Below are 12,968 nucleotides of genomic sequence, written 5' to 3'. Positions count from 1 at the left end.
GGGGACAAGCCTGCACATGCGCAGTAAGTCGTTTATATCCAGACAAGGCTGGATGTCGGCGCCATCTTTGTTTCGCCGCGCCGCTCTCTACATCTCCCCCTTTTTTGTTTAATAAAATGACTGGTCTAGATCTGGGTGTCACGTCAATCTTGTCATTGCTCCTGTCTTAGGTCGTTCTCATCCAAACTCGGCCTTACCCGTCATAGAGTTACCCTATCGCCACCGGGCCCCGTGTCTTAGGTTGGTCCGAGTTCGAGGAAAGTTGCCCGTCCCTGGATACAATGACTCCACATGACTGTGACAAAAATGATCTAGGGCGAACTCTTGATCTTTCAAAGAGGCCAGCCATATGTTGGGAGAAGCACCCTTTTTAATGGTGGTCATAGCCTGGTAAACAACCATTTTGTGTCTGGCATGTTCTCTTTTTAAACAGCCAATAAGCCAGAGACCTACTCCGCATCCCAGGAGGACAATAGCTCCCCGGGACAAACATGCCTGCCCACTCCTTGAAAAGGGAGAAAGCATTGGTAATCCATGAGGTAAAGTCTTCAACTGTGATGGGGTCCAGCCTAGTGCTGTTGAGGACAGCAATCTGCATCAGCAATTGTCTTGATAGTTGCTCTGCTTTCATGGACCAGTTTCCTTTCAGATAATTCGAGATTTCTTTGCTCTGTTGAAAATTCTGAGAAAAGTTAGCTCACAAAGGAATAATGCATAAACTTCTAAGGGAGGAAACACAAGACAGCTGTGTCATATGATACAGTGCTTCAATTTGTTCTTGAACTAAATCTATCCTTTGATTGGCTAATAGAAGGCCAGATGCCAAATGGGTATTAAATTCTTTCTTGTATCTCTAGTGCCTCTGCAGTTCTTTCTACAATCTGATTGACAGTCTCAGCCGTCTGTATTTGATTGGTCATAGTAATTGTAGCTGTGGTAGCTGCAGCATCAGTCAGCACAATGGCTGAAATTATGGCTGCCGTAATTCCAAAATCTCTTCAGCAAATTAAGAATAGGAAAGCTATCTGGGTTTGCCTCCACTGGGATTGGCACAAAGGAGGGAATCTTAACCATCACTGCGGTGTCATTGGTGCCATCCCAGCATTCAGCTAAATAGCAGACTACATCAGAGCTATTACAATTTAAAACACCATTGCTGACATTAGTGCTTATCAGAAAGAAAAAAGGTGATCTAACACATTACTGAAGTACTAGTGGCAATATTATTTGCCAAGAGGTTATTATATTGAATATTGGTCAACCTGGTATCATTTTTTCTGGTAGCTGAAACATTATACAGCACGAAATTCTCACCCATCAACCTAGCAAAGGGGGTCAGGGATATATATATGCCCCTTGCTCATTAGACAGCATCCATTGAAACCAAGGCCAGAGATTATGTTTGCCAGTCTTATTCTCAAAACAGTAGAATTGCTATGAACTGGCATGGGTACTGGCCAGGATCTGGCAATAGCCCACAGAGTGAGCGAATTAACCTGTATTACCATTCCCAGTAGTAATAGTAGGGTTCGTAGTCTCATCTTCAGGAAGAGCAGAAGACAATCTTTGAGTCAAACGCTCAGGTACCCAAATTGGATTTTCTTGATTCTGCGGAAAAACACAAATCGCTCCCCTAGATCTCGAAATCATGGGATCTGGGCCACGCCATTCATCAGTTAAGACATCCTTCCACTTTACTTCTGCATTAGTTATAGGTGTAGTAGCAGCATGGCGATCCGTGGCAGAACGGCCATGCGCATCCAAAATTAAGAAATTTAGAGTAAATAGAGCTAAAGAAAGTTGTTCTTTTGGTGTTCGGCTGCTGGCAATTCCCTCTTTTTGTTTTGTTTTTTTTTTTTATAAGCTCTTTTAAGGTACGATGTACCCTTTCCACAATTCCTTGTCCTTGGGGATTGTATGGTAAGCCTGTAGTATGACCGACCTGCATTGTCTGGCAAAATGCCTGAAAGAACTTTGCAGTGTAGACAGGCCCATTGTCTGTCTTGAGACTATCAGGCTTTCCCCAGGCTGCCCATGCCTCTAAGCAATGGCTAATGGCATTACAAGCCTTTTCACCAGTCATCAGAGTAGCATGTATAATACCAGAACAGGTATCAACAGAAACATGAGCATATTTTAAATTTTACCAGTTTTATGTCAACTTTCTGTTATCAATGTTACATTTTTTTAAACCATATCCAATAACTTAAAAGCCAATAGTCCATAACTAAGGCATGTAGAGAATATTTATACATTTAAAACCAGTCAGAAAACAAAATTGAAGTGGCTACACATATCTTAGCTACAGGTGCAAGGCTCCAAGGGCTGATTGAAACTGCTTTTTTAAGAGAAGCACCTTGTCACTTGCTAAATCTCCTTGAGACCAGGAATCCAAGTAGGCACACTCAAGTTTATCTTTTTGTTTGATTCTCCTGAATAAATTTTCAGGCGGTCTACCTCTATCAAATCTGATCAGTATGACTCTGTGAGGTTTCCAGAGCCTAGTCACATACCTAGCAATAGCCTCAACTTGAGCCACAAGAAAAGCTGCACTGACCCCATTTTTTATCTTTGCCTTCTCTCTGTTCCTTTTATCTCCTTTTCTTTTCTTTTTTTCTTTTGACACCTTTTCTCCCTCTGACATACTTTCTTGTTGCTCTGCAAGGACCCTCTGACCTGTCCTAACAGCTTCCTCACATCGTTTATCCTCTAAGCAGGCAGGGACCATTTGCCAAAGAGGTTTTGGTCCGGGCTTAAGCTTGCCTTCTGTGGCTTCTCTATCCCACACAAAGAAAAAAAGAAACAAAATTACCAGCCTTGCCCACAAAGGATCCATAACTTTAGGTTTCTTCACAGTGGCTCTCCACCTAGGCCCATATCTTTCTTCCTCATATATGGCTGCCTCTTCCTCTAATTTCTCCTCCTCCGACTCTGACAACTCTTGCTCAGAGTCACTGCCAGCCAGTTCTAAGGCTTCTAATTCTTTTAATGGATACAAAGTATCCTCTCCGGATGACTTGTACTTCGTCCTCCGGGGCACTCTTATTTTTTCCTCCAGCGGCATTTTTTCTGCCTTTTGTATCTCTTTCACTTTTGTTTTAGTAACCTTTTTCTTTTTGCGAGCTCCTAATTTGAGCTCCTAATTTCTCACTCTGCTCCGTTTCTGCCTCTGCTCCGTTTCTGACATGCTCTCTTAAATCCAAAAAGGGGCATGCCTCTCGAAGCCTAATTTCTCACTCTGCTCCGTTTCTGACATGCTCTCTTCCAAAAAGGGGCATGCCTCTCGAAGCTTACCTTTTAATTTACCTTCTCGCAGTTCTGAATCCTCTTCAGCACACTGAAGGGTCCCCTCGGCACCGGCGATGTTGGTTCCTGGGTTTCGGCACCACTTGTCGCGCGCCCAATGTCCCGCCAGCAAGAACGACGCGTGGCAACAGGATTCTTCTGCGAACAAGCCTTTACTGTGTTACTGCTCTTCTTAGTGTTACAGCTCTCTTAGTGTTACAGCTCTCTTGAACAGGGACCCCGAGCAGCAAAATCGCTCGGCTTATATAGACAACAGTATGCTAATTATCTCTCAGGGATTGGTGGGGCTTGGATCACCCCACTACTTGTCCTCCAGGGATTGGCGGAGAATGAATCACCTCATTAGCATATTAACGGTCAACTAACACCTGGTGCATAAACCGCACATGTGCAGTACCGCTGTTCACCACTAGAGGGAGCCCTAGCAAGGGGACAAGCCTGCACATGCGCAGTAAGTCGTTTATATCCAGACAAGGCTGGATGTCGGCGCCATCTTTGTTTCGCCGCGCCGCTCTCTACAATGGACCTTCAAGGTGGCGGCTGTTGGAGTATCTCAAGGAACCATCACTATTCTTTCTCTTCTGATGGGAGCCTCCCTTATCCTGGCTTGGATCGCTCCAGACCAAGCTGAACCAATAGTCACCCTCTTCTGCTTTGCCTACTGAGCCGACATTCTATTTTGTTTCATCCTCAGAAAAGAAAGATGTGACTCAAAGCCTGGAGAACTATACCGCCAAGTGTCCCGGGACGATGGAGCCCATCACCCTCCCGGATGGCCTCACGCTGCCTCCTGTGCCCTTTACTAAGCTGCCCATTGTCAGGTAAGGTGGTGGGCAGGGTGTGGGGCAAGCTTTTGTGTTGTTCACATTCAGGCCTTCAAAAGAGACCTGCTGTTGACTTATGACTTCACTTTTTAAAAAGTTATTTATTTTTGAGAGTTCCATACATGTATACAATGAAATATGAAAATATCTACCCCGGGGCTGGAGAGATGGCTCAGTGGTTAAGAGGACTGACTGTTCTTCCAGAGGTCCTGAGTTCAATTCCCAGCAACCACATGGTGGCTCACAACCATCTGTAATGTGTTCTGATGCCCTCTTCTGGTGTGTCTGAGGACAGTGACCATGTACTCATATATATGAAATAAATAAATGTTAAAAAAAAGAAAATATCTACACCCTCCCCCCCATTTTCCTCTCCAACTCTGCCCGTATTCCTCCCAACCCTTACCCTCACCCCCATTTTTATGGCTATAACCTACTTAAGATTGGCTTCAGGTCTCAGTGATAGTAGCTTATCAAACCGAGGGCAGCGGTGCTCTGTAGCTGCCCTGGTCCATGCCCATTGTGTGGACAGATGGCACCTTGCTGATTTCTACTCCAGGATGGAAAGCGCCCAGACCTGGCCATCTCCTGCTCACAGATGTGGGCTGACTTCCTGCCACTCTTCAGGAACAGAGTCGTTTCTCTCCTTCCATTATCTTTGCTGCAGTCAGGGCCCCTCAGTACCTTGGGATATCCAGGCCATGCAATACTGCACCAGCGCAAACCAGGTTCCATGGGCCCTCCACTGCACACAGATCTCATGGAGGAACTTCCAAATCTCAGAAAGGCTTGTTAGAAGGCTGAAAAGAGGCAGCTGCAGTGTGGTGTTTTGCCGTGGAGCAGAAGTGTACAGTTGTAGGGTCCCCCCTGTGGGCACACCTTTCGTCTGTTGTTTTATGCCCTGGGCCCTGCTGTGGAAGGGCCTGGGCTCCCCTTCAACCCTGTGATGTTCTAGGAGTGTGTCACTCAGCCCTCTCAGGGTGTCTGTTACTGATATGAGACGTCAGGGAAACTCCACGTGGATTTTGCTTCTGCCTCCTGCATGGTAGAGTTATAAATGAACTTTCCAGCTAGGTGTGGTGGAACACACCTTTAATCCCAGCACTCAGGAGGCAGAGACAGGTGAATCCCTGAATTCAAGGCTAGCCTGGTCTACATAGTTGAGTTCCAGGACTACCAGGGATATACAGAAAAACCCAAAACAAAACAACAACAAAAATCCAACAAACAACCTAATTTTTTTTTCTGTGTTGTTGGAGTCAAATCCATAACCTTTCACATCCTAGGCAATTGGTCGATTTCTGAGTCTTATTCTCAGCAGAAGACTGTAAGCAGGCTCTGGGGCTTCCTTAGGCTAGCTTCTCGCCCCCTAATGGGGCTTTGTTTCTGATAGAAGCATCTCACCTGCAGGCCCGAGGCAGGGCACACTCTGTTCCTCTCTAGGGCGTGTTGTTTTTAATCTGACAAGAGTTAGAAAGAAAAGGGCGAAAAAAGAAATCTTCCAGGCGATTCTGTGGATAAGATTTAAAGTGGATATGTTTGATTTGGGATTGAGGGAATTATTCAGTTTTCAAACTTAAAGGCTATGAGAGCCTTTCTTAATAATTCTATATCAGCATCATGACTTGGGTCATTTTTAAATTGAGGAAGCCTTGCATAATAGAACATTCTGGGCTCCCAGTGTTGCACCCTGGTGTCCCAGTGGTCAACCCTCTTGTGAGATGCTGGAGGGCAAAGAGAACTGCCCTCACAGACCCTCACAGACTCCGGTGCATCTTGGGAGCTCCATAGGAGCTCCTGGGTTGGCACTCCTGGGTCTGTTCTGTCCCCAAGAGAAAGTGCCTCTGGGCTGCCCTGCCTTCTACTTGTCTGAATGTGCTTAAAGCTCTTTTTGCTCACTGGCTTGTCTGGTTCTGTCTGAGCTGAGCTGATACTTGTGGAATCTCAACACTGTCTGGTACCCAGCACCCAGCACCCAGCACCCAGCACCCAGCACCTATTGCCTCCCAAGACCTTCATTTTCTTATCAAGGATAACCTTATATTCAGAAACAGTATCTTTTCTGGGATGCTATGTTTTCATCTTACAGGTTTAAAGGTTTAGTCCATTATCATCAAGGCGGGAGCATGGCAGCGTCCAGGCAGACATGATACAGGAGGAACTGAGAGTTCTATATCCTCATTTGAAGGCTGCTAGGGGAAGACTGGCTCCCATGTGGCTAGGAGGAGGGTCTCATTGCCCTCCCCCACAGTGACACACTTCCTCCACGAAGGCCACACTTACTCCCTGGGCCAAGCACATTCAAACCACCATAACCTGTATGGAGGATCTGGGAAGCCAGGGCTTCCTTCTGTCAGCGTGTGCTGTTCTTCCTATTTGTGGTAGCTTCATATACCTTTTCTAGCTCTCTGTGCTGTTCTTTACCTCTCACTTGATCTGAGCCTCACTGGCCTGGTCCCATGGCCTCATTCACCTTTAGAAATCCTTTGAGTGGTTAAGTCACACGGCCTCTTATGAATCCTCTGCACAGCCCCTGAGGACTTCTCTGCACAGCCCCTTGCTCCTTTTTTCTGTTGATTCTCAAGAGAATCCCCTTGATTCTCTCACCCTGGGTCCTAAGCATCTTATAAGGTGTAGCTCAAGGCAGTGAACCCACTGTGAACCCATTCCTAGGTGGCTATAACAGTCTGTGAGATGACTTCAGTTCTGGAGAACATTCAACCCAGTTGCGGCCTAGAGCCCAGAGGGAGGTTGCTTTCTTCTCTGTGAAGAAAGTGGAAACACATGGCCACTCTGATTCTTCTTCACCTCACCATTCCCCTGTAGCTGCAGCAGCACTAGATCACACATCTGCAAAGGAGGGGAGAAGGTCTAGAGATTTCTTTCTTTTGCTTAATGAGAATCAAAAACACTCCTGGCAGATTTGTAGCATCATTAGAGTGAGTCTGACGGATACTGAGATGTCGGTAAGTCATTCTCCTGGACTCTGGGAAGCAGCTGGGTGAAAGGAGAGTGGGGTGAGAGATGCGCTTGCTTAGGCAGCAAGCAGTGCCCATGGCACTGGGTACCATGGATCTTCTTTTTGAGCACATAGAGAAACTCTGTCTTGTGGGCCTCAGGTGTGTGATACATGGGTAAGCAGCTGAGTCCACTAGTGTCTCTGGGTACCAGTTGGTACAATCCCTAACCTAGATGGAAGGGCGCAAGTGTCTGAGTGGCCAGGCTGCATTCAGGCACACCAGAGCCTACCTCTCCCTTCCCTGCTGTGTCCATCCCTGTGCGAGCTTTGCTTTCAGGCCTCAGATGGCATCAGAATGGCAGCCGTAGTACCAAACCTCATTCTCTTCCCAGTGACCATGAAATGGGAGAGAAGGTCATTTTTGGTATCTGTGAGACAAAGATAGAACTTTCTTTTTGGAAATGTTCCCCCCCAATCCCTTCCCTCTCACAGAATTATGAACTCAAGTCTTCGACAGACCCCAGATAACATGCTTTCAGGAAGGAACCCCCCAGAGGAGTCTTCCTAGAGGCAGGCACTGACTGGGATATATGTCGTCTTCCTTGGGCTTGGGGCACATTGTGCCACAGTGTCCAGGTGAGCGTGTTTGTTCACAGCACTGGGCAGGTATGTTGTTTTTATTCTGAATGATTTCCATGAGCAGATAAAAATCAGATTGTATTACATTTACCTGCTTGCCAGTCATATTTTGGTGCTGCTCTCCTGATTTTATTCATCCATCCATTGACCTATCCATCCATCTATTCATCCATTCATCCACCTACCTATAGATCCATCCATCCATCCATCCATCCATCCATCCATCCATCCATCCATCCATTTCCCATCTATTCCATCCATTCACTTATACATCTACCTACCTACCCATTTCATCCATCTAACCATCCACTCATTCATCCATCTGCTCACTTACCAGACACCCACTAACCTACTCACTAACCCATCTGCTCACCCGCTTATCCATCCACTTCCCTATACACCCGTTTATCTCCTCATCCTTCAGTCTGCTTACCCATCAGTATAGCTATGGACTCAGGTCCTCTCTTATGTTTCATGACAAGGTCCATTTTATCCCTATCCTGATGTTCCGACTATGGAGTAGTTCTTGGAGTCATTTCAGACTGGCACCTTGGTCTTTGTCCTAGGCCCCTCATTCCTGGGCACTCCAGGGACTGAAGCAGTATAGTTCTTAGTCACCTGGATGCTCAGCCACACAGTTGAGGACACTGAGAGTGACAGATGTCTTGTTGAAGCATCAAGCGTTCCTTCATGACTGACTCCTTCCACCAGTGTGCTCTTGCAGGAATCAGGCAACAGAAGCCAGAGCTGTGTTCTCAGGCCTCAACACAAATGGGGGCCCATCTTACTGGTACTCTCTGTATCTGTACCTGGCCCCTGGCAGGTGACCTGTCTTCTGTTGCTGTTGCTATAATGAGATACTGGGAGCAAACAATTTTAAGGGAGAAAAGGATTGTTTGGCTTCGACTTCATGTTATTCGTGTTTGCCATTTTCAGGTTACAGCCCATCATTTGGGGAAAGTCGAGGCAGGAAATGCAGCATATAATTATATTAAAAAAAATTAAGAGCACAGAGAGTGAATGCTTGCTTGCTATTCAAGTTGGGTTTTCTACTCTTAGACCACTCAGGACCCAAGCTCAGGGAATGGTGCTGCCCTCTTCTAGACTGGCTCTTCCCAAGCTAATTAATACAAACAAGACAGTCTTCCACAGACACGCTCCCAGTACAACCTGTTCTAGACAAACCTTCATCAAGATTCTTTTCCCAGCAAATCTGTGTAGAGTCATAGACAGTCCCTGTAGGTGGAGTTGTCACTTCTGAAACTCCTGGTCCCCTTGATGACTTCCCTATCTCCACTTGATAGGAAAATCCAGTGCAAAAGCTGTGAACTGGGCCAACATTTCCATAGAAATGATCTGTGGGCTATTAGAATATATGAAACATGAGTCAGTTTTCTGTTACTGTGACAAAGTACCTGAGACAAAGCATTTAAAGTAGAAAAGGTTTATTCTGCTTCATTGTTTCAGGTCTTGGTTTACGGTCCCTTAGCTCCCTGCAGCGTAGCAGAGGCATGTGGAGAAGAGAGCTGCTCGCCTGCAGCTGGGAAGGGAAGAGAGAGAGAGAGAGAGAGAGAGAGAGAGAGAGAGAGAGAGAGAGAGAGAGAGAGAGAGAGGTGGGGTGTGTGGGTGGGGTGTGTGGGGGGGGCAGGGTCTTGGGACAATACACACACTTTTTTTTTTATTAACTTGAGTATTTCTTATTTACATTTCGAATGTTATTCCCTTTCCCGGTTTACGGGCCAACATCCCCCTAACCCCTCCCCCTCCCCTTCTTTATGGGTGTTCCCCTCCCCATCCTCCCCCCATTGCCGCCCTCCCCCCAACAATCACGTTCACAGGGGGTTCAGTCTTAGCAGGACCCAGGGCTTCCCCTTCCACTGGTGCTCTTACTAGGATATTCATTGCTTCCTATGAGATCAGAGTCCAGGGTCAGTCCATATATAGTCTTTAGGTAGGGGCTTAGTCCCTGGAAGCTCTGGTTGCTTGGCATTGTTGTACATATGGGGTCTCGAGCCCCTTCAAGCTTTCCAGTTCTTTCTCTGATTCCTTCAACGGGGTTTCCGTTCTCAGTTCAGTGGTTTGCTGCTGGCATTCGCCTCTGTATTTGCTGTATTCTGGCTGTGTCTCTCAGGAGAGATCTACATCCGGCTCCTGTCTGCCTGCACTTCTTTGCTTCATCCATCTAATACACACACTTTAAGGACACATCCCTTTGGGCCTGTTTCCTCTGTCTGGGTCCCAGCTTCTAGCAAGGCGTTTTCCACTGGGAACTCGTCAGTGGATGAACACACCAGTAGAACCAGGGTGGAGTTTTACTGTGGCCTCCCACAGGGCTGCAGAGCCAGGTCTTCAGCACAGAAGCCTTTGGGTGCTTCCTGCTGGGAGCCATAGCAACCTCCACATCCAAAACCGACTCCATCAGTTCAGTATTGAAAACGTCAGGGGGAGGGAGCGAGAGTGACCCCTGGGGTTGAGGAAGAGCTTGGTGGTGTGAATACTGAAGACCACAGCTTCCTGCTTTGCAATAATCTGCTGCACAGTAGGGTGTTTAAAAGGTAATCATTTCAGTGAGTCAGATTTCAGGGGTGCTGTGTAGAATCGATGGTTACAAGCTAATTTTATCAGAGATGCCTCAAAACTATGGTCTCTTGTTTTTTTGTTTTTTTTTTTTTTAATCGTGTCAGGCCGGAGAGGAAGAGAGAGAGAGAGAGAGAGAGAGAGAGAGAGAGAGAGAGAGAGAGAGAAGAAGAGCAGAAGAAGAGTGAGAGAGGTCTCTTGTTTTTACAATAGATAGTTCATGCCTTTTCCAGAGACCTTTCTTGGTTCTTGATGATAAAACCGTTTTACAGGAAAAGGCCCACCTGGAAGCATGAAGGAAGCACAACCCGAAGCGGTTTCAAGTAATTACGATGCAGGTTAATGAGAGCCAAACGCATCCCTGTTGAAACCTGATCCGAAATTCACTTGATGAAATGTGTACTCAGTAGTTAAGATGAGCAGGGCCCTGGCCACCTATGGGGTTCAGAAATGGTCAGGAATGATGTCATCTTCTAATGACGTCACTGCCACAGTGCCTGTGGGTGCTTCAGAGGGCAGCCAAGTGAAGACCCAAGCATTCCTGTACAACTCTGCACAGGGGAATAAAGGGCAGCCGAGCTGGCCTTCAACTTCTAGTCCTTTTGCCTCTGCTGGCCAGTGTTGGGATTTAGAAGCCTGTACTACCACACCCAGCATGGTGTAGGTTATCCAAGAAGAATTTAGCATAGGGTTCAGGGATGTTCGTAGTTAGCTATCAGCCAATGATTGGAGTCCTCCTGAATTAGCTAATAGGGACATATGCACTGACGGAAATCTGTCCCCACAAGAGTGGCTTGGGAGTGTTTAGCTTGCACTTTGAGCTGGAGCATGGGCCAGGAGCTGTGTGAGAGCTGACCGGTGTGGAGAATGAGAGTGGAGAATGAGAAGGCAAGGAGGAAGGGCTCCATTAGTTCCTGTGCCTTCCCGCTCAAGTGGCGTGCTAACAACCACTGCCCTAGTTAGCATTCCACTGCTGCTCAGCGTGATCCCCATTAGCCACAGGATGCCAAGGAGAGTCGGGATTCTGAAATGTCAGCCATCTCCAAATGGAATATATGAAGAGAATCCCATCCCGGACACTCATCTCTCGGATGCTGCTTTGGTCACAGCAGCTTCGCCTGCCAAATCCAGCACCATTTGCTCAGCAGAGATTCAGGCTAAATGAATGGCATGGGCTTCAGGTCAGGTGCCTGCCTCCATGGATGGTTTTACTTGGAGGCACATCTTATAAAGTGGCACTCGATGCAAAAGGTTGAACACCTTAACTAGTTACAGTGCCACTTTTCTGGCTGACTGTGTCCTCAATTCTTTGACTTGTGCTACAAACCAGCCATTTGTCAGTTTAATTGGAGGACTCCTGAGAATTCCTACCCATAACCCATTTTCAGGTGGGACTGTGATATGACACAGAAAGTGTCCCTTGTTCTGAGAACCCTGAGTTGTCCCACCCTCAAATATATACTCAGGTTGGTGGGCTGTGCCTGGTACAGCATCCAGCAGTGTGGTTATAGCCAGCATCAAGACTTAGCGTCTTTCTCCCTTGTGTCCAGCACTTGCATTTTGACCAGCCACTCTCCATTGGCAAATAATCATTGTCTTAAGACTGAAAGGAGGGAAGGCTCTGCTGACCTACTGTGTGCCAGGTGCCATGACAAGTACAAACATGCTACCTCAGGCAGTCCCACGATGCCCTGCAGGAGATCTGGAGGCCACCGTCCTTTTCCTGTCTTCATGCAGAATGCACAGCAACACTTGTACCAGGCAGATGGAAAAGAGGGTGGTAGGCATGGGTCAGGTCAGGCGGGTGTGTGAGCTATAAGCCTCTTTCATGGGAGGGCCTGGATTAGCACATACAGAAAAATACAGATTATGCACTGTCTGTAGCATGCAGGCTGCCCTGAGAGCTAGACCAAGAAGTGTGTGCACAGGCTTGTCTTCTCAACTTCCATCCCTCTGGGTGGGTGGTGAAGGGCAGGGTCAGGTTGGGTGTATCTTCCGAGAATCATCCCTGCCTATGAAAACTGGGGGCCAAAGAAAGGAAACGCCCTTCCAGCCACATGTATTACTTCCCCTTTGCTGATTTTATGAACAAAAGCTGAGTGAGGTTCAGGCCACTGGACCTCAAAGCCATTAGTGTGTGTTGTCTCACAGGTAGGTCCTCCAGACTGTAATGAGGGTCTTTCTGTCAACTTCAAGGTACCTGTCAGTCTGAGAGGGCCATTAGTCTAAGGCAGTTTCCTTGAAATGGGGGTGTGTGCACACAAAGCCTGGGTTTCCTGCAGTCAGCAATGAGTTTCACCAAGTGCTCAGCTTCAATAGATTTGAACACTGAGTTTGGAGCTCAGCTTTTGGGAATATATTCACAGCATTTACTGAAAACAACAGGTTCAAGTGCTAGAGAAGGCCCTTGGTCCTCAGCCAGCCTATAGCTTGCTTCAAAACAGAGCTGTGAAGCCACTCTGACTCCAGATGATAATATGATGGAGGAGTTCATACAGAGAAAGAATCCAAGAGAGGAAATCTCATCCACACCCGGGTTAGTGTGAGTGGTGGATGTACCCCTTGCCTGTGACCTGTCAGTGCCCAGGTGATGAGTGCTGTATGTGCTCTCGGCACAGGCTAGGTTGGAGTCCTCTTGGAGCCTTGGAGCCCATCCCTCCCAA

General features: G+C 47.1%; 1 protein-coding gene across 12 annotated transcripts in view; it reads left to right on the top strand.

The window, feature by feature from the left end:
• The window catches only part of Trappc9 (trafficking protein particle complex subunit 9), a 477,026-nt gene that overhangs the window by 92,354 nt on the left and 371,704 nt on the right, over positions 1-12,968 (top strand). For all 12 annotated transcript variants that reach the window (XM_063263588.1, XM_063263579.1, NM_001034156.2 and 9 more), the window contains one exon: positions 4,001-4,127. In XM_063263588.1, coding sequence (XP_063119658.1) covers positions 4,001-4,127 — 127 coding nt within the window. The remainder of the gene's footprint in view (positions 1-4,000; positions 4,128-12,968) is intronic.

This window comes from Rattus norvegicus, chromosome 7 (assembly GCF_036323735.1).
Source record: "Rattus norvegicus strain BN/NHsdMcwi chromosome 7, GRCr8, whole genome shotgun sequence".
Lineage (NCBI taxonomy): Eukaryota > Metazoa > Chordata > Mammalia > Rodentia > Muridae > Rattus > Rattus norvegicus.
This window is presented reverse-complemented; position numbering and strand designations above follow the sequence as displayed.